We start from the raw sequence: 26,709 nt of genomic DNA on the forward strand, positions 1-26,709 counted from the left end.
GGTGGCTGAGGCGGGAAGGGCGGGAGGGAGCGGAGCGGGACCCGGCCCGGCGGCCTCGGCCTCCCTCAGAGATGAGGCGGGATGAGCGGAGCGGCGGCTGCCCCGCTGCCACACCAGCTGCACAAGCAGGTTTCCATCTCCCAGTCACACTGGAGCCATGTCCCGAGAGCCCGGCGGCAGGTGAACGGCGCTGCGTTCCACCATCACCAACAGCCAAATCTGTAAGGCAGTCACCTTGGCAGCACAGGCCTCGCTGAGAGGATCTGGTGCCATGTGGTGGTGCCACAGCCCAGACAGGACACAACCCACACCACAGGTTTGGCTTAACAACCGCTTCCCAAGAGGAGCCATTTTGCAATGGTGCAGTCTGGCAAAGTGGACATCAGCTTTCTAAAATACCAATATTTTCTTCAACCTTTCACACCGAGTCTGGTGAGAATGAGTGCGGAGAATTACAGCTACTGAAATCAGCTCAACGTGGAGAGCGGATGAGCACAAACAGCCATGGCAGCTCTCGTGCCCGCCGGGCTCCAGCCCAAAGGGCTGCAGGAGTCGCACAGGATTTCCAAAGAGGTTTCTGGAAGTGACTGGAGGCAAATAATGCTAAATGTGTGTTCAGTTCACAAGGCCCAACAGCTGTTCCGCCTGTACAGTGGTATTCACAAAATGGCTGGCGACGCTATGAAAGAGTTCAGTACTTTTTGGGAGGGATTTTCATGACCCATTTCTGGCTTTGCAGCTCGTAAGTGAATTTCACGTTTTGCACCCTGAAGATGTAGCGCCTGATGCTTATTCTTCTGCCATTCAAAGCCATCTGGTAGCAATGTGATTTTCAGCACTACTCAGTGCTGACAAAAATTATAAAGAATCATAAAGCCAGTTAACTTTCCATGCACTCAACAATGACAAAAAATACTGTATCAAAAAGTTACCTTGGAAGCATCCCGTCTCTTTGTGGTTCAAGTGTGGCTACGATCCGTTCCTCCTCTTTGCTTTCTGCTACAGGCAGAAAGAAATGCTGCACAAATGCTCACCGAAGCAACTGGAATAGGAATTAGGCAAGTCTTCCACAGGAGCCCCAAAATATATTGAGTCGATCTCTGAGATCCCCTGGTTATACACTACCAACAGTCAAATCTCGGGTCGTATTTGTTATGAGTTAACTTAGACATATAGACCTATTTCCTGTAGAAATTTTAATTTACTGTTCAAAAGAAGGCTACTATGGATCATATGGTTTATACAAAGAATGTGAAATAAAATGTGAATATACTAAAAGGATAACCCTCTAAACAGATCCAGTGATTACAGAAAATACAGGAAATGCAATAGTTTAGCCTAGATCGAAATCTGCCCCATGCACACGTTCACAAAATAAACAGGTGTAAATCCACAAAGTCCAGATAGGTTAGCTCTATCAGATAAACTCCAACAGGGAAACTACTGGTTCAGCTGGATGGAGAAATAACAGAAAAATTTTAATCAGATAAGGGACTAAATAAAAGGGCGTTTAGGAAATTACAAGCAGAATTCAGGCATCAATCTTGGAACTGATTTTTTAGTAAAAAGATTTTTGTTAACTTCGCAGATGGAATCAGTCAGTGACAAACATTTTTTTTACAGGAAGAATGGGTGTGGATAAACACAGAGTTGGAGCATCGGGAGGACGACTGTAATACAGGTATCGAGAAATTCAACAGTACGAAGTGAGTCTGGACTGATGGGACTAGTAATGAGAGTGTCTGTGGGGAGCCTGTATAAACTAGAAGTGACTGAAGAAGAGTCCCAAATTTATCACAGAATGGCTATGAATCAGAAATACAATACAGCCATTAAGGAGACAAATGCGATCCTTTAAATACAATGGATCACATTATTTTCACAGAAGAGAGGGAACTATCTACATTGAAATACCTGGTACCTTTGCCATGAGCCGTTCTCTGGAATATCCGATTGTTTCTGATCACGCCTATTCAAGGAAAATTAATTCAAACCGGAAGAAACATAAGCAGGAAGATCAGAAACAGAGAACTTCACTTTTGAGAGGAGACTAGTGTTTCATTTTGTCTAGTGAATGAAGACTAAAGGGTTTAAGTCTCTATAAACTTAACTAAACATTAAACTCAGCTGGAATAGTTCAGCTATTTATGCTGAAGAACAATACTGACATGACACATGTATAGCATTATAAATACACTGGCACTACTGAACAGTTCTCAAACTGCCTTCCAATAGTAGAAGCTGGGGCCAAATCACAAATATTCTTAAAAATGGACCTTTGCTAGTAGCCTAGGCAATTACATCTCATAAACCCTCCCAGGGGATTAACTTCATGACTCAGCCCAACGTTCCTACATTTGGCCTAAAACCACAGTAACATTCTCTAAATTTCTCAAACAACATCCAGCAAGAGTTGCATGCTCAAACAGCTTGTCAACCCAGATGCTGCTGTATTTGTCCAAAACAACTGAGGACACCAACTTTCAACAAAAACATTGCACGTGCCCATTTCAGGAATGCAGTATTTTTCCCTCAGGGATGAGCCAAAGGCTTTAATTTTAAGTCCTGCTTTCACAGCTACAATGCTGGCCTGTTAGCACACGCACAAAAGGCTGCATTGTCCTGCGTTCACAATCCTCTGTATGAGCCAATGATTTATTTCACTATCACGCACTATCCATGCTCAGGGTAAGCTCCTCTTGAGGTGCAACTACAACAGCAGAGAGAAAACTGCTTTTCAGAGAGGAACGCTGCAGCAAGAGACTCCTACAAGGAGTCTTTACAACAGAGGGTCTGTAAGCCAACCAAAAAAAAAAAAAAAAAAAATTATCTGGAAGGCTAGATGTGATGATCATTCTGCAGTTTTCTTTTTTGGAAAACCTTCCTAAGCTTCCAAAGTCGTCTTCTTTAAGCCAGCTAAACCATACTTAAAGTCCCAATACAAGCACCTGATCTGGCCGTATCAGAAGTGTCTCTCATTTAAAGAAAACCCACCACTATTGCCATTCCATTCCTAGCTGATCAGCACACTGCTGCTGGGAGAGACGCAAAAGATTATTTTTTTTTTTTTCCCCCCAGAAACACACTGCACTATTCAAAGGTTTTCATCTTTAAATTTAATTAAAGAAAAAGTCTCAAAATGAAGAAAAGCATGTCTGACTTCCAGCTTCTTTTAATGGCACAAGCCAGTGCAGTAAATTGTAGAAAGCGAGCTCAGTTAGAATTTTACTTTAATTAAAAAAAAAAAAAAAAAAAGAGAAAATTCTCAAGGTGTGAGGTGCTATTAAAAAAGTGGCTGTTCACTTGTAAACAGAATAAAAGTGTTAAGAACACAAAGTTTCATACAGCTTAAACAGAACCACTTTTCTTAAGCAGTACAAGTAATGTAACAACACTGTCAGAACACCAAAAGCAGAAAACAAAAAAAATGGCAGAAGAATCACATAACATTACTTACTAAAATGATAAATTATTTACATTGATTATTAATAGCTTGACATTTTTATTGCTCCAATGGTAGTGTGTTGACAAGTAAATGTAGTAAACTGTCATAGTGAGACAATACTAAACATACGTTTTTTGCATACGGAGTTTTGTACCTATCAAGGAAAGCATAGGAACTTTTTTAATTTATGAAGACCACACCAGATTGAGCAAAAATGTTTTCTGTTTTAAAGTCACCCATCTACAACTGAATCCACACTTCCTAGACTTGTCTGTACAGGTCTTGTAAAACTTTTTGTTTCCTCCCACAGTAAAACAACTTTACAGATGCAGGTGGGGAATCGGTAGGTGAGAGCTTTGATGCTCTGCCAGTATTCTTAATACTTCAATACTCTTTAGATACAAAACTCACTAGATACAAACCCAAATATTTCCTATGTAAAAACTTGAAATAGTATCAACATGTTTATATGAAAAAATTAAACATTGGTTTGGCAGACAGTAACTGCTCTTAAAAATCTGCTGCAAACTCACACTGCTGATAGTTACTAGTTCCCTTTTCCCCTTACTCTCTGCACAATGTTTTCTCTTTTGATGAACCAGTCAAGGCACTTTCTTCACCACTTCCACTACACTTTGCTAACATTAATCTCTGTTACATTGCTACAACTTCTTTATCCACTTAACAAGTATCCTCCATAAAGAGGTTTACAAATTCATTCTGACTTCTCATTGTCAAAAATGAGATTTTCAGTCTTGTGAGATATAATTACCTGCTGAATGTTTTTATAGTAAAGCAAAGGATAGCCCAGGCAAAAAAGAACCTGTAGGCAGAACAAGTGCAGAGAGTTCACAACAATACTTACAGCTGCCTTCATCTTTGAATGAGCTATGGAACCTGTGTCTTTCAGATGCAAATATAATACTGCGTGCTGGTTTTGCATTTCAATGCAAATTTATCTACTTATTAAAACATGGAGCTTACTGTAAATGGCAGGTTTGGCTCTCATACTCTTTACTGTTGCTTTATGGCCACATATATAAATGCCTATTAAAAACACAAAAAGAGACCCTTTCATGGTTTGAAGACTATACAACTAACAATGAAGGAAAAAGTAAAATGTATAGAATTTACATACTTAAAATGTAAACTTTAATATTCTGTGCTGAAGTCCCTCGCGGTGCCCATAGAGACCCAGGGGCAGACAATCTGCTGCGGGCAGAGCAGCCTGTGGCAGGCCCACGGGGAGGGGACAGAGGGATGAGGGTGGGAAAGCAAAGCCCAGATCTGGTTCTGGCTTGGCTCCCTGGTCATAGCGCAGCATGGGGTGGCCAGGGAGGAGCAGCCCAGAGGGACTGGGGGCTTCTGTAGCTCAGGGTACTCTCAGCTTGGCACAGCACTTCACACAAGCGAGACAAATCAGGTGGAGAAATCCTGAACTGAATGCGATGAAGTCAGCACAGACTGCAGAGGATTTCTGATAGCAGCGAGACTGAAGACTGCTTAGCATTCACCGCTGGCAATTACCAAAACTCTCATTCGGCTTGCCTGTTCTCTCAGTTGGAAAAGAACATTTTGAAAATACAGTCACGTGAAGAAGAAAATAAGAACCCGCTGAGATTTCTTGGGTTTCTTACACACAAAAAAAGAAAATTACTAACACAGTTTTGGCATAACAGTAAGAAACTTCCATTGTTCTTTTAATTAAGCTAAGCTCCCTTCCTTTGCTCCAGAAACTTTTTTTTAAGGAAAATACATAGAATTGGCTGTGCTATTTCAGTTTTGGTTTACACTGCATTTTTCTGCCATTAAGTATTTTCTCTGCGTCCAGTGAACACATCCTAAAAAAATAAATTGGGAGAGAGCACTTCGCTTGGTTCTGTGATAGAAATCCGAGTTGCAAGGTGTAGCTCACGCTAAATGCAAACAACACAGTAGGGTTTTTTTATTCATTACGTTACAAATGCAATTACACAGTTAGTTGTCACCAATCTACCAGTCAAGTGAGACCTCTGCACTAAGTACACCGATTTCAGAATCTGAAGCATCAGTCTGTGATTGGAAACTACTGCAAGCGCTGGAGTCTGACACTCCTCAGCTGTACAGTAAGAATAGCACAAAATTTGATTTGAAGTAACAACTTGCATAAAACTGGCCCTTTGTAAACATTGCGTACAAGAAATCTGGCCTACTACAGTTATTAGAATGCAATGGTCTTACAAATACTATCTTTTAATACAATATTGCATACTGAAAAGATACTAATACATTCAGAGGAATTCCCAAGTTACCCTGAAACTAAAAAGCAACTTGGGATGATGTCGCAAGGAGTCAAGTTGCTGCAAAGAAATGTCTGGACACTTCCGATGATATTCATCGCAACTTGCAGATACTCAGTCATCTGCTGGTTTTTCTCTGATTTCTTATTCTGAGTGAGGAAAGGGAGGGAACTTGCATCAATTTTCATTTGCTTACTATTATCAAGCGGTCTTGCTTAGGCCAGCCATTACAGGAAGTTTTTCTACAATTACTTCCCTTCCTGAGATCAGGCAAACAGGGAAGAATCCAAAAATACCTGTGAATTCCACAAGGCATGTGCGGCTCTTCAGACTGTGTGCCCCAACACCAGAACACATCCATGGACCCTTTCAACTGATCCACTTCCTCCCAGCACGTTTTGAAACACTACTGATTTAGTTAAAATTTATTTCCCCTGGAAAGGATGCCGTGTCACTTAACTGTTAAGATGTTGCAGTAGTGTCACACTACAAAAATAATGAAAGTGTTACCTCAGCTTTGCTTTGGCTGTTCCAAAATTTTCTTCCTTAGTAGAAAGTCTCCAACTAAGAAACATTTTTTTTCTTTAATTAAAACCAAAACAAAACCTGACATCCACATATTCCTAACTGAAAAAGAGGCTGTAGGATATTTTGCTAATAGCAGCCGCCATCAACCCCACAATCAAAGGTGAACAGTATTTAAGCTTCCTATTTCAGGTGCTACAAACAACACCTGAAATACTTTAAAAAAACCCAACAAAACCAGAAATGCTATGCATTTTTCATCCATTTACTAAACAAAGTGCAACTGAGCCCTACACATCTGACAGTATGTACAAACTCATTATGGCTTTACCATAAAACAGCACGTGAATGGGTCTATACAATCAGAGGGATACTAGCAAATGTAATGATGAATAAAATGATGTTGGACCGTTGGCAATAGAATAAAAGCTATATTACATTCTGTAAACCTTGGCATACCACACTTTACATTATGCAAAGAGTCAATATTTACAAATCCATAGTGGGTAAAACAATTAACCCCCTAACGTAAATGATGATTTTGCAAAGTGCAGGACAAAACCAGTGCTGTTGATAGCAAGTCCTATGCAAGCAAGTTATACTAAAATCATTACTACTAGACGCTTACCTGGACATTTCTACTGAGGGATTATAGGATTGCGACATTTAGAATGAAATATAGTATGACACAGCATTCAGATGCATGTTTGAGGACAGCAAATATAGAAATTAATAAGGCAGCATGCTCAGAACAAGTTTAAGCAGCACTGATGTTAGATCCCTAGTGGCAACTATATCAGTTATTGTCAATGTTAAAAATTCAGAGTGCAACATAGAAGCCTCATTTAACATAAAAAAATGTGCAAATTGTTCTCTTCTTAACAAAAGAAAGTAACATAGCAAGGAAGATATTCTACTGAAGAACGTTTTTAAGTCACAGCAAAGTAGACCATCTTCTTTCCAAAATCATCTACAAGGCACTAAGGGTAGAAAATGACAGGTAACATGAAAGACCAAATGCTGTTCCTCAGTCAGGTCGAAATATGGGATATTTTGGTAAGAACTCTATTAGTATTACCTGTTGAAGAAGGGAAAAAGACAAGAACAGAACACAGTAACCAAGAAATTCAAACCTTCAGCACAATTTCCACGCAACATTAGCTAGTACATAAGACTAAATGTATCTGAGAGATTCTGTAAGGAGGGAATGTTTCCCTGAGTAACAAAGCAGAGATTTCAGTAATTTCAAAGTACAGGGATTCTGGATGCTTAATTTTTTTGGGGGTGACTATCTCTTTTCTTCAAGCTTACACAATCTTCATGGCTATACATGAAAGTGGACGGGGGAGTAGTAGGACCGCAGAAATATTTCAAATTCTGCTTTCCTAAATGGGCTGCCTTGGTTATAACTTTATGAAACTCAGAGCTAGCAAAAATGAAAAAAAGAAAAAAAATCCAGACAAAACCCACACTACTATAAAAATGCAATATTTCTGCACAAAGAATTGGAATCAAAGTAATTATGAATACCAATGGAAAAGCTGGATAAGCATTAAAAAAAACTATGGGCTGATGCGGGAATCACACCAACGCACGAAGTCCCAGTGGGTCTCCCTGATTACAAATCACAGACCAAAACAAGTGTATCTGCCGTGCAAACGTAGAATTGTGAAGAGAAAAAACATGTTTAAGGGTGACAATTTCTAAGTCCCAACATATGCCATGGCTGCTCTTGTTAAAAGTGGCCTTCACAGGTGTATGTCAAACACAACAGCACGTTTTTCTGAGATTTTTTGGGGATGTGTGACAGTCCGGTAAGTTAAGGATTTTCCCTATAAAATCATAGTTATGTTGAATACCAAATAAGTCACAGAAGCAATACTTACATATTCCATCATATTGCTAGTTTCGCATTTCCTTTTACTCAGCTTCCAGTGCAAACCAAGCTAAGAAAATAATTATCAAAGGATTAATGCATATCACAGCATGGTTTTGATGAGCGGCATAACACGCATTAGCAATATCAAATTATTAGGATCTGGAACACTTCAGACACAGGTTTAAGATCAGTATAAAGTATGGAGTTATAACAAGACTGTAAAATTCCTACATGCAAAATTCCTTATGCAAAAAACCTTACTCTTCTTAAAGATTAAAAAAAAAGCACTCTAACTTTTCTTACCTTATGATATAGTCTGTTATTTTCCCATTCTAATAACTTCTGAATTGATCTTCTAGTCTAAAAAGTAAGTCAAAACCATATTATAAATGGTTCAGTAGCCAGCCTCATCCAGAAGCAGCTTACAATTGCATTTCTGGCTTAAGATTAATTTAAAATAAATCATTTTTTATAAAAATAGAACCAAGCAAAAGAGGAATTATAAATGGAAGCCCTACCACTTGAACTCCCCATTCCTCAACATCCGAGCTTCTTCAGAAAAAGAAGACAAAAAAAGAAAATACCCACAGGTTTTTTGTTAACTCAGGACTGCAACTTTCTCAGAATTTACTTACTTCGTAAGAAATCCTTTTGAATTTAGTATTTTTGCCTACCATAGCCAAGGCAAACAAAAGAGAGTCTCCGACATTCTTTTGGCCAAATACTGCCTGTGGATCTCCTAATGCCTTTTGTTGCTGGATGAGTGTACGGGGACTGGCTGGGCTGAGGTACATTTTCTTCATAACAGCTTGTATGGTGCTGTAGTTTAGATCTATGATTAGAATAGTGTTGATACCACATCAGTGTTTTAGCTATTGATGAACAGCATTGACTAAAGGGATATTCCATGCCAGGTAACGTCGTGCTCAGCACTAAAACTGGGGGCTATTCTTTCCAAAGTAGCCTATTGCCCAGAGACAGGCTGCGCATCTGTCTGCTGGTGGTGAGCAATTTGCCTTTGCATCACTTGGGTTTCCTTCCCTTTTTCTCCTTCATTTATTAAACTGTCTTTAGCTCAACACATGAGTTTTTCTTCCTTTTGCTCTTCTGATTCTCTCCCCCATCCTGCTTGGGGTTGGGTGGAGGGGGTAAGCAAGCAAGTGGCTGGAGGGTGTTTAGTTGCTGTCTAGGTTCAACTCACCACAAGAGAAAATTAAGAACATCTTGAAATTATTTGAGTGATCAAAATGCTCTGTATACACACAGACACCCACAGAAGTAACAAGATCTTCCGTACTTGGTACGTATTATTTGTACCCTTCAGAATTACATTAACACTACAACATCACACGGGCGTTTATTTAGATTTTCAGAAGTACAAGAATATTAAATATGGTTTTAAATCTGCAAATACTACATCTGTATATCTCAAACATATTCCTCCAAGAACATTTCTAAAGGCAGTTAAAATGAGCTAAAACAAGTCCTGCCACTTCTTAGTGACACAGGCTTCAGTTATTGGCAGTCCAACAAGTTCACATATTATGCCTTTAGCACAGTTAATTATTTTTTTTATACCAAAATCTCAATGCCAGTCAATGCAACTTATTTTCTTGAGCAAGTTGGAAACTTTGGCAAAACGGTTTTGTTTTCTCTGAAAGCAATGCATATTCCATGTTTTTGCTTTCAGTTTGTTTTATTAAAGATCGTAAACTCTCAAAAGCCAGAAGTATTACTCTTTAACAGATTTTTACTTAAGGTCCTTTCCTCTAACTAAATTCACAAGTGTGAAAGTTTTGTTTCCTAGTGCACCTACCTGCTATTTATATTTGTGGATAATAAGATTTTATGGCTACAAGACTTACAAACTATGCAGCTGTGAAGAATATCATTACACTGTGCCTATTTATGTATTTACTGCTGTGATAAATCAATTCTAAGTGTAAAGCATAGAGGTAATTAGGATCATGTTTACTTGATATTGCTAAAGTGCTTTTCGGAATTATTACTTTGGATCTGATTACAAGAATCATCAACTTTCTGTTGAAAATAAATAAATAAATGGAAGTCTTTAAACTTCCCTAAAAGAAAACAAATTTGTGTTTGTTCTTAGTAGAAACAGCACAGTAAAATATGTCAAATAAGCTATGGCTCAGAAAAGTTATGGGAACTATTACATACAAAAAAAAGTGACTTTTAATTTAAAAAAAAAAAAAATATTTATTCCAGGGTGTGGAGGGGTGTGCGTGAAGAGGAAAAGCAATTTTCACTCCAGTTCAGGCAGTCTTTGAAGGTCAATGTCCAGTTCTGCACTCATTTAATTCAATTCTTAGACCTTTAGAAATCTTGGAAATTTAGGTTATCATATACCCCATCCTGTCCTTCGGCCTGAGATGGGATTAGCTATTCCTAAAACTATTAATTCAGGTGGTAATTTGGTATACCTTACTTCATTAACAAACATATTTTTTCTATTTTCTAAGGAATGGAAAAGAGAATAACCTTTTGAATGCAAGTGAGACCAAAAAAAAGGGTTTTGAAATAAGGACGATACTATTCAACATTATTTAATATTATCAGTAATTGCAAAATAGAGTAAGAAGAATGAAATATGCACTTACTCTTTTGTTAAGACAGACTACAGGCCACAGGCTACAGCCCAGCGTGCAGCAGCAGCACAGACAGCCGCAAAGCAGCCATTTGACATTGACGGGGAGATTCTTTCTTAAACAGGCATTCACACGACTGATGCTGGTCTTGAATTCCTCCGGGGCAACCTGCAATAGAAGTGCTCAACTTCAGTGGAAAACCATTACAGGTGTATTTACTTAATAATTGCCTCTACAGGTTAAAATATAATGGTGTTATGTTTCATTTATACCATACGACTCTGTCTTCTAAAACACTGGTCACCCAGCGAGCATCAAAAGTCACTTTCCTGTAACAAATTAATTTATGGTGCATGCTTTGTTAAAACTTGCATTAAAAAGCTAAACATTGCTTAGATTAACAGCCTCATCCTTATTTATTCCACCATTAATAAATTGTCCTGATAACACAGTGGCCCCAAACAAAACTAGAAGTGGGCCACAGCTGTGCAACCTATGCATGGGCTACGCTGACCAAAAAAATGGAAGAATGACAGGTAACTGGTTTCCAAGGGAATGCAGGGCAGCTTCGTAGTAAAGACACTTGTGTGTCACATAGAAAAAAGGATAATATTGTCCAAATTAGTTTCATACCAATGCAAGTCTACACTGTGCCTCTGACGTCTGTGAAGGTGGACCTCTGTCCACAAATAAATCCTGAAGTCATCCATATCGACATGAGGCCACAACTGCATTTGTGGCTGCTTCCTAAACCAGGGAAGCCTGGGGAGACATATTCTAGATTATATTCAAGGCAAAGAAATGCATCTTGTACAGAGTTATGAATAGAGCCTAGCTGTTCAGAAAGAACTTATTTAAATTAAGGAATATTCAGCAGAGCTTACTCAAAGTAATATTTTCTATATATTGCCACCAGAGTCACCATGGAAAACCACTTTTTCTATCAGAAATAAGCTCCTTTCTCTGATAGCAGCATGTTTCTTACAAAACTTGTGAGAGCCCTTACCTATTTACATACCCCAAAATCCCTCATCTCTCAACAGAATCTAAATAACTTTATCTGACAAGTCAAATACGGATTTGTGGTATTGACTCCAAGATAGCACTCTTAACTGTCACACAATCCAGCATTCGAACGCACAAAGCGGAATCATCAGATATAACTTCAATAGACTTGGCCAGTCGGGCCAGGCACAACTCCTCAAAAAAAAAAAAAATTAACTATTTGCCATATTGAAGAAAAAACCCCTATAATTAGTCTGTATACAAAGCTGTGCAGCTACGACATAATCCTTCCAACCAAGCAAGCCCAACTCCCTTCATTTGATTCTGCAAACAAGGGCAACAACAAAAGCATTAATTTAATGACAAAGACTCCTTTCACCAAAGGAGCAAAACTAAGGGACAGGAAATGGAGAGGACCCGATTCTGCGACCTCTGCCTATTCACAAGAGCTAAATTCATTAAAACATTGCAGGAAAGGGAGTAAATAAATATAACATCTGTTTCCTGGCCATTCAGATCACCATGCAGTATAGTCAGAGGTCATCAGGGTTTGCACACAAGCCAGGCCTACAGTTAGTAATATAAGAGCATAATTTAACATTGAGATTATTTCAGAGCTGGAATTAATAAGTACACAGAAAGTATTTCTTCTGCAATTATACAGGCTCCTCCCCATATTAAATAGACTGTCTTAAAATTCTTTTTACATATACAAATGGAGAAAATAAAACAATTTTCTTTTGACAGACTTGAACACCAACATTTAAATATAATTTTGCAATAGACACCTTAGTTGAAAAAAAAAAAAAAAAAAAAGAAAGAACATGGAAAAAAGGAGAAATCCCACGTATTGGGACATCTTTAATGAACAGAAAAGAAAATAATCACTTTGTAATGTGGAAAACTAGCCTGTACTTAATGTATCTGAAACAGAAGGTTTTACAGATCTCTTTGCCAATGCTGCCTTGTATTTTGGACGTAACAAATATCAGATGCACACGAGTAAGGCCATTTCATCTTCAATGTGGGAGCCTGTTTTGTAGCAAAGCACAACTGGGTTCGTTGCATGCACTACGGGTAACATTGTACAGCTTCTGCAGTCAGACATGCTTCAAAGTAAATTGAGACTACGTATATTAACAAATTGGCATTCTCAGCTCTTAAGGAACCTTACATGTTCCTAACGTTTCAATACATACAAATGGTACTTTCTTTGATAAGTCTTTTGCAATTTGTACACATATCATTCTAGCTGTTTATCTGAAATACAAAAATAAGTATGTTTTTTTCTTGACCCCATTAGGACTTTTCCAATGAATCCCAATAAGAAAAGAGAATGTTTCCTTTAGTATTAGACACAGAGTTACTGGACCTTAACAACGTCACACCCCAACCCCAAAATACAAATGTACAAACCTACCAAAGACAATGGAATCGCATGGTCTAGAATTTAGTTTAACATGAAGAAACCTTATCATCAGTGCTAACATCCAACATGAAAAGAAGTCAACCAGATTCCTAGATCACAGCTGGCAGAAAAAATTGGGAACTAATAAAAAAAAGCACTGGGATGGTGAGATTCCCTACTTCCGTGCTACTTTTAAGGGAGTCACTGTTCACATCAGGTTAATGGTTTGATGCTACTTTGTAAGACCAATGTTGAAGTACTCGCCTTCCTGTAGAGCTCTGCAAAAGGATAAACTAGAAACCAACTTCAGGTGCCACCAAGAAACAGAGAAAATTTCTATTTCAGGAATTTTAGTATGATGCTTACCTTAATATATTATGAAAGCACTACTACACCCTGCTAACGCACCAAATACTTTCATGTAAAGGTGAATCTCATAGCTGTAACATAAGATGAAATTACTTAAGATGGTTTTGGCTAACCCAAAGATTGGATATATTTCTCCCTTTAGGAAATGTAATCACAATAATTATTTCTGTCAGTCAGTTACATCTTCATTTGAAACTAAAAGAAGTGGTGACCAGGATAAGCCTCATTCTGTGATAAACAGGGAGAAAAACACAATTTTGTTGCTCTCAGTTTACAGCTCAGTAACAGTTAAGCACCATGACACAAAGAACAAAATATCTATAAATAAAATAATTATTCTAATTTAATAATAGAATCGTATCCAAATGAAACAGTCACCAAAGAATTTTGTTGATTTTTCTGGCATAATTTTCAATTTCGCCTTTCTTGCAGGTATAGATATTGAAAGGTTAAGATGAAATGATGAAGGTGTTTCAAACAACTGGAGAATTAACGGCGCCTGCTGCACAAAGAAAGCTCCCTAAGAAAGACTAGTTTTGACTAATTTTTGAAAGTCTCTGGGAGAGTTTCTGTCTGTGCCTTGAAAAGAACGAGATAAGTACATAGCTCCTGGCTGTGCAGTACACCTTGTAAAGAGACATTAGGTCCTTTCAGGTCTTTAAGGGAGGGGAAAAAAAAAACATAAAAGGAAAGAAGGGGGTGTCATAATATTTTACAACAGGATGCAAGAGAATCTACAAACACAGGAAGAGTGCAAGTAAAGCCCAGCAGGCCTGATCTTTCTCCTTCAATCACGATGATCACAAACCCTATCAATCACATGTTGCAATGGGATCACAATACCAAGAGCACGTTTTATGGCTTACATTTCCCTGCATTGCACAGTAATCTCTGTATAGGACCCCTATTGTTTTAAGATCAGGGCAGGAAACTCCACTTTCTTCCTTAAGGTTCACTGACTCCATCATTTTCTTGTCACCTGGAGCAGCATGTGCCATATATCACAAAGGGTATTTTGTTAAAAGCTTTTAAATGCTTGTTTTAAAAGAATTAATAATCCTATAAAACTCTAGCACAGAGAATTTAAATTTAGCTAGAATTTAAATTTAAATTTTGGACAAAGTCAAATCACATTATTAAAAGTTAAATATCGCCACTGCATTAAGTGCAGTCAAGTCTTTTCTTACAATATTCCATTGAAAAGAATGCACTGTTTGAAAGCCTAACTCGGGATTTATAGACCAGCTGAAGCTTGTGTCTCATTCTGCAAGATAAATATTAAATCAATCTAGCTGAATTAGCTAGGCCCAACATCTGACCTACCTGATATCATCCTTTCCTTTATTGTTTTATTATCTATGTGTTGTCCTCAAACATATACATTCACGTCTCCCAAAAAAAGCAACAAACGTGTCTCAATTAAATATTTAAGATGTAATTATATGCATCTTAGCTCTAGGCTAATTTACAATAACTATCCAGACTCTGTAAAAACTGGGAGATGAGGAGATAGGGGAGATAGGTGAAGAAGGTGGGGTATTTAAGGTTTTTAAAAAAAGAAGATTAGCGGAATCATCCTTAGGTAGATGGATAAAGTGAGGGTGAGGAAGCTTCAGTAAATTCCTAAGATGACATGGTGGCATAAATCCAAAAAGTTAGTGCTTCTGGGAGAAAGGTGTAACTAGATAGTTTTATCTATTTAGGATTTTTATTGTGCATTGGCTAGATTTTCATCCTTTGTTTAAAAACCTAGATCTTCATCCGTATTCATTAAAATGAAAACCACCACCATAGAGAAATCTATCAAGACCACTGAATGGTTTCATCTTTTACACTCCATTAGCAGATGGAATATGTTATTAACATCAATTCACAGTGAACAACAAAGCCATTAAATTTAATGTAACACAGACATTCTGAATAAAGTATGACGTTGCCTTATACTAGCTCTGTACTAATGCAAGTTCATAGTAAACATTTTAATTGCAAACTGTTAATATGAACAGTCACTGTGCTATTCATAAATTGTGATTTCATAAAAAGTAAAAATTTGTATTTTAAGAACAGTAAAAGATCTTAAAGTGGTGTATCAATTGACTACAATGCTTGTTATTGTGAATTATTTATCAGGGTATTTGAAGAAAACCTTCTTTCTGGAAAAAGCTGAATGAGATTTCATTTTCAATAAGGATAAAGGTGATTGACTACCACAATCAGAGGAAGAAGCAGATTATTTATTTCTTGCAATTCATGAAAGTATTAAAAACCAAAAAACCCACAACTGTGGTTTTTAATGTCTTTCATGGCAGCATGTGGCAGGCAGTAGGAAAAGCCTGTTTACTATCTCTTTTGTGAGGGGAAAACACCAATCAAATGAGAACTAATTTATTTTCAAGGTTTTCTTATTCAGAAAGCCCCTCAAATCCACATATGAGAAAAAGATAATGGGATATCAAGATTCTCAAGAGAAGAAGCATATCTGTATACAGCAAATCCCCACTCATGTGATTTATGTTGTCAGTAATTAGATCTATAGAACAAGATGGGTAAATGCCAAGTAAAACTTCCTCTTTCCTCTCTTTGCTAAATTAATTCCAAGCAGTCAACTGAACTTTAGATTAAATTTTTGTTCATTGTCTATTTAACAAGAGGAGGGCAATGAAGTGGCAAATGTGACAGGCATTGACGCTCATATTAAAAGGTGTCAGTTTGGGAAGTTGGGTTGGGTTTGTTTTTCTAATACACACAAATGTAGTTTAGAGAGACAGAAAGAGATGAAACTATATAATCAGATTAGTTTTTCACATTTCCCGCTAGGTATAAGCTTATTTATAACAAACTCCAAGTTGACTAAAAGAACATAAAAATTGTTATTTCCAAGAAGTATTTTGTTGCTTTTCAGTGCTCAGAAAGAGCTTTGCAGAAAAGAATAAGCCTTAACCACGCAAGGTAGTGCAATGCAAATGATGTAAGCGACAGCCCTCACATCAGATGCTCCGGAATCAGTAAGATTTTTCCTTTTGAGCTCAGTGAGATTCTGAAGCAAGGCCAGAGTTCTCAGGCTGTCTTTTAACAACCAAAAACTTCAAATAGCAACCTGCTTTCGACTGTACTGCTGTCAAAAAAGCTGGACAACTCAACACAAGTATTTTATTCATTATACTCTGGGGTGAAAATGAAGGAGAAAAACCCCAGATGGATTTGGCAGAACTAGGAGACACCATCCAGCTGCATTTTAGTGTATTGTTAATATGACTCAACAGCTACTGCGAGAGGCTGCAGAGGTAGTGTAGCTATATGGTGTGACATTAGAGAAAGTAGGAAGAGCCAAATACATTTTTTCCTCCCAAATTCCAGAATATAAAATGAAGCAAAAGAAGAACACCAGAGAGAAACAGCAGAAAGGAAAAAAAAAAATCAAAGAGAAAAATAATTCAAAATTTAAAAGTCTAAAAAAACCCCTACAATTATGAAAATAATTTAAAACCATAACCAATTTTGTTACAAGATTTCATTAATTAATAGCTGCAAAGGAATATTTATTAAACTTGCTTTGTCCAGAGTTCTGTCTTCTTACTAAACGCAAGAGACTTGTCACCACTAATTTTCAGAACTAAACAATTATTATATTTCTGAAAATATACTAAAAACCTACCTAATTTGTAGATTTAGCACTATAACATTTTGTTGCTTAAAGCTTCAGATAGAACAGATTCTCCTCTAGAGAAACTCAAGGCTTTAAGAAACTCAAGACATTAAAAACAGAGGTCTAGTATTTGAAATAATTTAATTCACACAGGAGGTAGCACAAACTCCAGACACCCATAAAGCAAGGTTAAATGAGTCTTGCTTTCAGGTAGATTGTCTGCATGAAAACCAGTATGATGCCATGTTGAGCTTTTCTGTGTTTAGAATGTCAATAATGATAGCAACCACTGCAAATAATTTTTTCTTGTTTCAAAGAACACTGTAGGGACTGGTCATCAACCAGCTGTTCACACAGGGCAGTTATTTCAACAGCCTGCAGTGCAGCGCTGGCCTGCGCTGCCCTGTGGATTCACAAGCACGTACGTGTAACACAGAAGCCACTGGATGCACTGCATCTTTCCATTTAAAAGAACAGTTTAATCTCACACTTACCTTCCCTGTCAGAACAGAAGGAAATTCTGTATCAAACTTGTTGCTCAAGCCAAACCTTGAAAACAAAAGAGACAAACAAAATATATTCCACCTAACTTATTTTGTTTCCCTTAATAAAAAATGTAATATTTTCTACTTTTCAAAAAAGAAAACTATTAATTTCTTTTGCCCTTACATTGAAATTATTTCATGAGCTGTCAATCTAAGTTTATATAAGGTCTTGCGTATCATTCATAAGGTCAGTTACAAGACAGAGTAACATAGCTTGTTGCCTTACTTCAATACCTTCAAGTTGCTAAATGCACAAAAATTATGATTGGATGGCAGTAAGTTTCAATCTTTGCTTTCTTTAAGGAGAAGACCTCCAGCTATTAAATTCCAGTTTTACTAGACTCAATAACCCTTTTACTGCTATTTTTCTTACTCATGCAATTTATTCACATGCAACAGATAAAGCTAGTTACAAGGAACCCATTCATCATCATCTTAGAAACTTAGAACCATATAGTTTTAAAAAATTGCTTTGGGCTAAATTAAATTATCTCATGCAAAACATGTTAAGAGGCGACACAAAGAACAGGTTTAAAACAACTATGAGCTTCAAGAAAATTAAGTCTTAGGTATCACTGTGGCTATTCTTCATTGAAGTGTTCTTGGTTTTGTGCAAGAGGTAAGTCTTCATTCCAACCAAAGAAAACCTACAGGGAGCGAGACTTTGCATGTAAACGTGTGTTACCAGAGCTCCAAAACTACTGAACCAACTGAAATTTCCAAAAAGCTGATGTTGGAGATCAGCAGGATACTGACAGTGCAGGCTGACTTGACTTTTTGATTTTATTTAAAGCATGTAAGTAGGCAAGAAGTTAACTAAGCTTTGATGCTAAACCTGCAAGTTTATGCAGAACAAGAACTCTGATCTTCCATCCCCTCTACCTTAATTGAAATCTTTAACCTTTGCAATTCAGTTAATTTAACAAAATACAACAGCAGCTGATCTCTCAGCTACAATATTTACATTTGAACAGAGCTTAATGTTAAGTTTGTAAAGTTAAATATACTGTACATCAAGTTCATTGTCAGCTCAGCCAAACTACCTCCTGAGTATTTTTGTTCAAAAAAAGGAAAAAACCACAAAGGATCACAGCCAAGTAGAGGAGCACAAATACATTTGGTATTGTAATATTTATTGTAGAAACAAACCTTCTGAAGAGAGAGTATTTGCTTTGAGTCACACTGACACCTGAAGTACTCCTTACTGGTGACTGGACAAACATTAGCATTGCTGGAACATCATCAGTCCCCTATGATTTTATAATACATACATCTTCATGCGCACAGTGTGATAATTCAGATACCCAAACCTGGCAGTGTAACTTGTTTGTAAGTACATAAAAATGTAAAATAAACCTTAAAAAAAAAAAAAAAGAGAGAGAGAAGCATAATAAAAGAACTTACATTGTCTTTAGAAATCCAGTAAGCTAATTAAAATGTTTGTCAACAATATTGAAGTCCAATCAAGTTCTTCAATGGCTAATTTCAGTCAGAGCCTTGAGTAAAAAGCAGCGTATTGGAGCACTAGCTGTGTAAAACATTAAAACAATCCCCAAAGAGCAGATCTTAATTGAAGTGTTTCTCCTGCTTTGTCTCTTAAGCTATCCTAAGCACTACAACCAATTGCCACCTATTTGTGTTTGTTTCATTCAAGGTATTTTCACCTAAAAGTTTCTAGCAGTGAATGTGAGTGAACTGAACACCAGCACAGCAATAGCTACCGCACAGTCAAGTGAACTGGAAAGCCATGATGTTAAATTAGTGCTACAAAAAACAAACAGTACAACCAGTAAGATTTTAGGCAAGCACAAAGGTTACTAATATAAGCACATTTCCATCCTCTGTGAATGTAATCTGGCAAGTCAGTCTCCACATTTTGTAGCTTTTCTTTTTAAGCTGAAATATTCCCTATATATTTATTTTTAAGGAAGCCTGGAGAGCAATGAGGTAGTCTTTAAAACAATACAGAAAAGACTAATGATACGAAGCACAGACACAAGCTTGTTTTGAGGAATGCAAACTTTTTTTGTATAGCAGCAATGAAACTACCTCAAACTATCACAAAGTTGTAGCAATCAGACAACATAATAAATGAACTACTGGAAAGTTCAGGTAATACTGCAGAATTATTCACTCTACTCATATAACAGACTAATTCCACTAAATCATGCCAAAGGTCCACCTAGCCCAGAACTCTTGACTCTTACCGTGGCCACTAGCAGATACCTAGGAAACAGCAGAATTAAAAAAAAAATTGCAAACATGTACTCTTCTGACCCTCAACAATTCGCAGTTCAAAAGCTTCCTAGGCCATAGGTAGTGTCTTCTATGTCATTGGTCACATAGACTCATTAAAATTCCTGTTGCACCACCAATTTCCATAAAGAATAAAATAAATTAGTGCTTTCTGATTTAGATCTAATAAGAATACAAGACCACAGTATATTTTCTTATGTTAAATTTTAAGCCTGATAATGTCATGAAACATATTTAAAACCCAAAACTTATCAGTTGCCAGAACATTCCATTCCGTTATAACACATCCAGGAAACCTCAGTTACAGAAATGCATCTCTTTTACACTGACACCTGCAAATGGCTAAAAGAATATAAAAGGTTTTAACTATACTGAGAACAGGACTATGCTACATTATAACACTGCATTTAGTCAGCATCACTGATGGCCTTTAGCACAATTTTACTGAAGTGTTTCGGCAAGTTTTACAGACTATCCTCATGATTATTTACCACATAGTTCAGAAACACTAAACTCCTATTAGACGAGTCTGGGGGAATTAAAGGACCAAATAAAAAACCCATCTATTTTTTTAGAAGCGTTAAAGGAGAATGTTACACAGTTCTATAGCTCTGCAAGCAACTTCGTAAAATTATTGAAGTGTTATTAGAATATTTTATGTAAAAAAATTAAGACCTAGAGTCTTGATTGAGAGATAAGTAACTTCATTAGACCTTCCACAACAGACTAATGATCTAGCATTATTTGGTCTATGAAGTCTTCTAAAATTCAGTATGTTTAAAAATCACTATGTAAAAGGAATTTCAGTACCTGTCCTCTAAATCATATAAAATATCAGTTGGTGGCAACTTATTTCTGGGCTAGTTCTCTGGATCCTCAGTGAAAGCTGCCCAAAGACTAATACTTTGAAATTCATATAAGTCACCCATATACTTTGGTTGCAATTTTCTTGCTGCATGACAAATATCTCTAAAAGCAAGGCACTCTTTACTACAGGCAGCAACACTGGAATAGAACTAGGATAACCTCACTTTCTAGTTCTTCTGTCTCTCTTTCCCTGTTTTAATGTTTGGCATCAGCCAAGTCCCATCATCTCATTTTCCCCCATTTGTAAAGTGGGCAGAATGCAACTTCTCATAGGGAGCTGTAAGAAGATGTATTCCTAAATCCCTTAAATGAAAGACTGAAACGAACACACTGAATCATCAGTGGCAAATCCCACCTGCAACACTTATCACGTTATAAAATTCTTTTCATCAGTTTCTAAAGCACAAGGAAGTGAGGTTTCCTGTCCCCAGAACTGAAACAGGAAAATTTTGGGAAACACTTTCTCATATCTAGAACAGACACATAAAATGGTGCTTTACCTTTTTTTTTTTTTTTTTGCTTTTGACTTAAATAACACTTCATTCTCATTTATCCCACTACTGTATTTATAGATAGTAATCGGTCTTACTAGACTACACAAGCTAAACCCGTTTAGTAAACTCTCCTACAATAGGCTCTCCAACCTCCTTTCAGCATCACTCCTTTCCCCGCGCCTAATCCAGGCTACGATTAACCTATCTTGAGAGATAAACTCAGAGCCTACATACTATTCTTTCTGAGGTATCATCTAAGCTTTGTCCAGCATTAAAGAATAAAGATGACATTCATCAAGAGTCCTGAGCAGAAATCTCCTTGAACACTAAACACTTCCTAGTCTAGGACTTTTTCCTATGAAGCCAAGAGAACTACCAAAGAGCACCCTTACCCACGGATGTTGTTTTGGAAAACTAAACTAGTGGATAACTAGTGAAAGGCTAAGGTCATTTGCTATTTTAAATATGTGGAATCTGCTATTTTAAATATGCGGAAGATGCAGTAGTATCAGACAATAACCAAATGTCATCTTATCACAACTGAGAGCACCTGGCTCTTCCCTGCCTTCCCCGATTGATGGCAATGTGCTTTTTATCAGCACCTGGATTGTGGGTCCCTGGGGCACTCCTACAGAAAACATAATGGAATAACAAAAGTTAACTTGTATCCAAAACTAGGAGGTCTGCAGGCTTAAGCGGGAATCACAAACCGCACACTAAGGGCAAAAATATGCTCAATGGCTATTTCATTATCTCATTAGGATCTGTCCACATGGACTTAATGATACGGAAAAATTACACCCAATAAATAATGACTTATAACCATGTTAAAGTTTGTTTACTGCTCTCTTTTTGAAAGCTATTGCCATTGCTTTGGAAGGCATATGACTCAGTCTTCACTAAAAATGTTTATGTTGACATATTTGGATACACCAACCAGAGTCACACTGACTATGCAAGAAACAACGAGCAATGGGTTTATAACACATTAAAATGGAATTTCAGAAGCAAAGAAAAGGCGTTTACTAGGTCCTAGTAATTTCACTGTGCTAAAATTCAAAGGCTTTCTGAAAACAGTAAATATGACTGATAATTCATTTTTTCAAAGTAAGAATTTTCTAGCATGAAAGAGCATTGAACAAGATGAGCATAAATTTTGCTAACCACTTTCACATACATTCTCTCTATCTGTGAGTAAAATAAAACAAATACACTTTACATGATCAGTCTTACCATGCACAGAGGTAAAAGGGTTAGCAGAACAGTCAGTGGAAAAAGCAAGATCCTGCTAAAAATCCTCAGAAGAATCTCGGAATTTGTATTTAGTACTGTTGGATACTGCAGTAGAACTCTGTTAGGGTCAGCAGCTCACTGACAAGGTCATCAGAATAAAACCTCTCATGCAAGAAACTAACACGTAGTTTGAATCTACTAACTCGGGAGTTTTACTGTACATGAAAAGCTGGACCAGAAGATGACCCTGGAATTAGAGAATTATCCCTTCTCTACACACCACAAGTATCCAAGAAGGCCAGTGTCAGATGAGGAACAGAAGGAATCTGAAACAAAAATCCAAGGAAAACAATGGCTTTTTAAAAATAACTGATTTTCTTTTCTTTTTTTCTTTTAATACAGTGTCTGACTTGTCAGGACAGAAATTTTTATCAGCAATGTTCCAGACAGGTTCAGAAAACAAACACAAGTTTTACTCGATGACATATCTCACTTCAGTAATTAGAGCACGCTGCTTCTGAAGCCAACTGATTTCAAAAGCAGCAGCATCTGTGTGATCAAAAAGTGACAGAATTTCAGAGCTGATACATACTAACCAGAAACTCTTTAGGAAGCAAAATATTTCCCATTTATTAAAGAGATGAGAATTACACACTACAATGTCCAGGGTTTATTCGCATTGCATTGATAAGATCCACTAACTTTTTATTAATATAAAGGAGATTTTAAAATATATCGTGAACTGATAAAAGCTGCCTTCTACCATTCAGGCAGGTATACTTGTTACAAGAAGAAAGCTGGGAGGAGTGGAAGAAAGGGAAAATAAGGTGGATGGGAAATCAGTTCAGGGCATGTATGCTAGCTCATGATTTCTGCATCACTTACAAGTATTGATTTCTTTTGATGTAGACATCACTAGTTGACAGGGTTCTTGGAGATGCTCCTGCCCACCCCCAAAAGATGCTGGAGCCAAGAAGGAACTTTAAGGAACATCACTAATACACAAAAAGCATCACAGCTGACAAGGCAAATAAGCGAGTAACATTTTTTCCAGTTTAGTGATTAAAACCAGATAACTAATAGGATGGGTATGCGGCATTCTGATCATTTTGCTTGTGTTAATCCCTCCTTTAGTCAGGCCACAAACTATTTGGGTTCAAGACAGAAAGAAATCCCATCAACACAAGCAAGTACACTGCGGTGCAGCAGAGCAACTATTTGCTGGCACTAGCTCAACGCAAACCTGATTTAGACTTACATGAGGGACACAGTATTAAATCCAAATTAGTTCTCTTAGGATGAGAGAATTCCCCACCCAGTGTTTCTGCGGCAGATAGCTAGGTCACACTGCACCTATTTACAGAGAGAAATGTGCATTCTTTTATGCAACCCAAAGACAGACCCAAAGCAAAACAGGCTTGATGGATCTCTGCGATATGAAAATTTCATTACCTCCCTCCCTGTCATGAAAATGAACGTAACAACCAACAACTTGTTATGGATGTACTTTGTTATATTAATTCCTCCACTTGCAGGACTGGGAACATTAAGAACATCCCTACCAGTAAACATTACATACAAGGCCACGCTGTTTGCTCATCTTCTGTTCCAGCTGTTTAAACGAGCGGCAAAAATTCTGGCTCGTGTTGTGTTCTAATGATAAAAAACACCTAACCTAAACCAAACTCACAACTTAGTTTGGAGCAGATGAACTCCAGCACAGCCATGTGCCTCCTCTGCAGTGCAGCGTGGGGCTGAGGCAGAGGAGTGCCACAGGGAAACTCTTTGAACAGGCTGCTCGTCCTGGCATCGTGTGGCCTTTACTTTTTATCTAACAGATAGTTTGGAATAAGAAGCCCACCCGGGGCTGTCAGGGTTGATTTGCTGCTGCACCGAGCAGCCAGCTGAACTTCAGTTGTTCATTCATGACTTTGGCTTGCCTGGAGCTACTGGGAAATACGAAGTTTCCTCGTTTGAAGGCGTTAAGAGCAAAATTCCCCTCACAAAACAGGTGGTGGTGGGGGGAGTAGGGAGGGGAAGCAGGGCTACAGATCGCGGTAAGGCTGGCAGCTACCTCCGCGGGGGAGGGCAAAAAGGGTCGGGGCTCAATCCTCCCGGTGTCCTTACCCCCTTCCCGGCACCGCCAGCGGGGCGACCCTGCCCCCGGGGCAGCACTGAGCTACCCCGGGGCCTCCACCACCCCCGCCCCGCCACACCGGCCTGTCACGCTGCCTCCTGCCCACCGCCACCGCCACCACCACCACCACCACCCCCCCCCCCCAACTCCTTACACGGTGATGTGCCCGGCGCCCCGTACCGCTACGGGATCCGGCGCATCGCGGGGCCGGGGCAGCTCCTGGCTCCGTACCACCGGTTCGGACTCCTCCTCCTCTTCCTCCTCCTCCTCCAGCTCATAGATCGTGTCGAAGTCCGCCATATTGGGGAGTAATACGCTCATCTCAAGCCCTCCCCCCCCCCCGCGCGCCGCCTCGGCCCCCACTGCGCACGCGCGCCGGCCTCCCGCCGCCGCCGGCCGGCGGCGGCGGGAGGCCGGCGCGCGTGCGCAGTGGGGGCCGAGGCGGCGTGTGCGCGCGCCTGTGGGGAGCCGAGTCCCTCAGGTTTCCCGCCCACCACTTGAGGGGACGCGGGTGTCCCCTGCTGCTGTCGCCGTTTCTCCGGAGGCTGTGCCCTCAGGGGAGGGGGGAAGGTATCGTGACCCAGCCTCAGGTGTGCTACCCCCTTCCCCCCGCACCGCGGGGGGGTGGTCCTCACCTCCCCCCCCCCCCCCCCCCCCCCCCCCGAGGTTACTGAGGGGAGGAAGGGGCTTCCCGCCTGGCTGTGGGCGCGGTGGGTGGTGCTCCTGTCGGTTTTAGCCCTTTTCCGGGTGTATTTCTGCGAGGTTTTTAATAGAAACAGACGGGTAGATATTTTCCCTTCTCGTTTTTCGTCGTTTGCTTGCTCAGGTTTTACTCGGCACCCCTCGCCTCGCCCTCACCGGTGAGGGAGGAGGAGGAGGGGGTTGAGTTTTCCCCAGGCTTTGAGATGTTTGTCAGGGCTTTGTTGATCGGTTTGGAAGTTGAGTTCCGTGCAGGGTAGTAGAGTGGTGACAGGGAAGAAAATCCACCTAGGAGGAATACCAAAATTGGGGAAGAAAAATCTCTCAGAATAGTTGAAAGCAGAGGAATGCCCCTTCCCCCCGTGCACAGGTGTGAATTATTATTGATGTGAATTTAAGCACTTCATTAGTCACCTACTGTCAAATGGAATGTAAGCCCAAAAAATAACGGTGTTCATAATTGCAATATAGGAATCAGAAATAAAATTCTGAGACTGTATGTGGGTTGTTTGGTGTTTTTTTAATAATAGTCTAGCTACCATAAAGTGATGTGTTAGGCCTGGTTTGTGGCTAATTCTGAACTCATGACCCATAGCTACTGTGACGAAGGTAGCTCACCTTCTCCTACAAGAGGAAGAAGGGGTCTCCATCCCCGTCTACTGTTCTTAGGAAAAGACTTCCCTCATAAACCACCTTTGCTGTTTTTCAGGACTTTCTAGACAGCAGCAAATGAAAATTTTTGCTACTTCCGAAAGCAAAACTGTATGAGCTACTGTCGTATCACTGCCGCATACTCTTACTTCAGCACGTTATCCATTTTATGTGGAGTTGCAGGTAAATCACACTCTTAATGACTTGAGAAAAAAATTGTAACTAAAGGAGAAAATGTCATTATAAAATTAAATTAAAATATATGTTCAATGTTCTCCCATTTATGTAAAAAAAATAATTCTTGTTTAGTGATGAATATTGATAAAATGCAGAGAAGGTGAGTATGGGACAGAACATGTCTTACTATGATTGACTAGATTTTAAAAAGATGTCCTATTTAGAAACATGTCAAAGAAGTGAAAATAATTCTATAATTTAGGATCTAATATTTTTTCCCACTCATCTTCAGTTGTGTATACATGATTGTCATTCATAACCCATGGAAAGAAAGTCTTGGAACCATTGAAATAAAGCTATATATGGGGTTACTAATAAGGTACTGGTCTTTATTTTACTCTCAGTCAAATACAGGATGTCTGCTTTACCTGATGTGAAAGTCAAAAATGTGAAACTTACAACTGAGAATGCTTTAAGAAATGATT

At 38.6% G+C, this 26,709-nt stretch overlaps 1 protein-coding gene across 4 annotated transcripts; it reads right to left on the minus strand.

Moving 5' to 3' along the window:
• Positions 1-6,660: 6,660 nt before the first annotated feature.
• Positions 6,661-25,033, minus strand: CHIC1 (cysteine rich hydrophobic domain 1). Of its 4 annotated transcripts, XM_074601103.1 has the most exons (6): positions 24,852-25,033; positions 17,660-17,714; positions 10,750-10,905; positions 8,432-8,488; positions 8,136-8,195; positions 6,661-7,327 (listed from the first exon to the last, which is right to left on the minus strand). In XM_074601103.1, exons 1-6 carry the CDS (start codon positions 25,016-25,018, stop codon positions 7,277-7,279), a joined length of 546 nt encoding a protein of 181 aa, XP_074457204.1. In that variant the 5' UTR covers positions 25,019-25,033; the 3' UTR covers positions 6,661-7,276. The 4 variants fall into 4 exon arrangements, with proteins under 4 accessions (XP_074457204.1, XP_074457206.1, XP_074457205.1 ...); XM_074601105.1 differs by lacking the exon at positions 17,660-17,714 and having other exon boundaries at positions 24,878-25,018; XM_074601104.1 differs by lacking the exon at positions 8,432-8,488 and having other exon boundaries at positions 24,852-25,018.
• Between the last annotated feature and the right edge of the window lie 1,676 nt (positions 25,034-26,709).

The sequence above is a fragment of the Larus michahellis genome, chromosome 9, assembly GCF_964199755.1.
Source record: "Larus michahellis chromosome 9, bLarMic1.1, whole genome shotgun sequence".
In the NCBI taxonomy this organism is placed as follows: Eukaryota; Metazoa; Chordata; class Aves; order Charadriiformes; family Laridae; genus Larus; species Larus michahellis.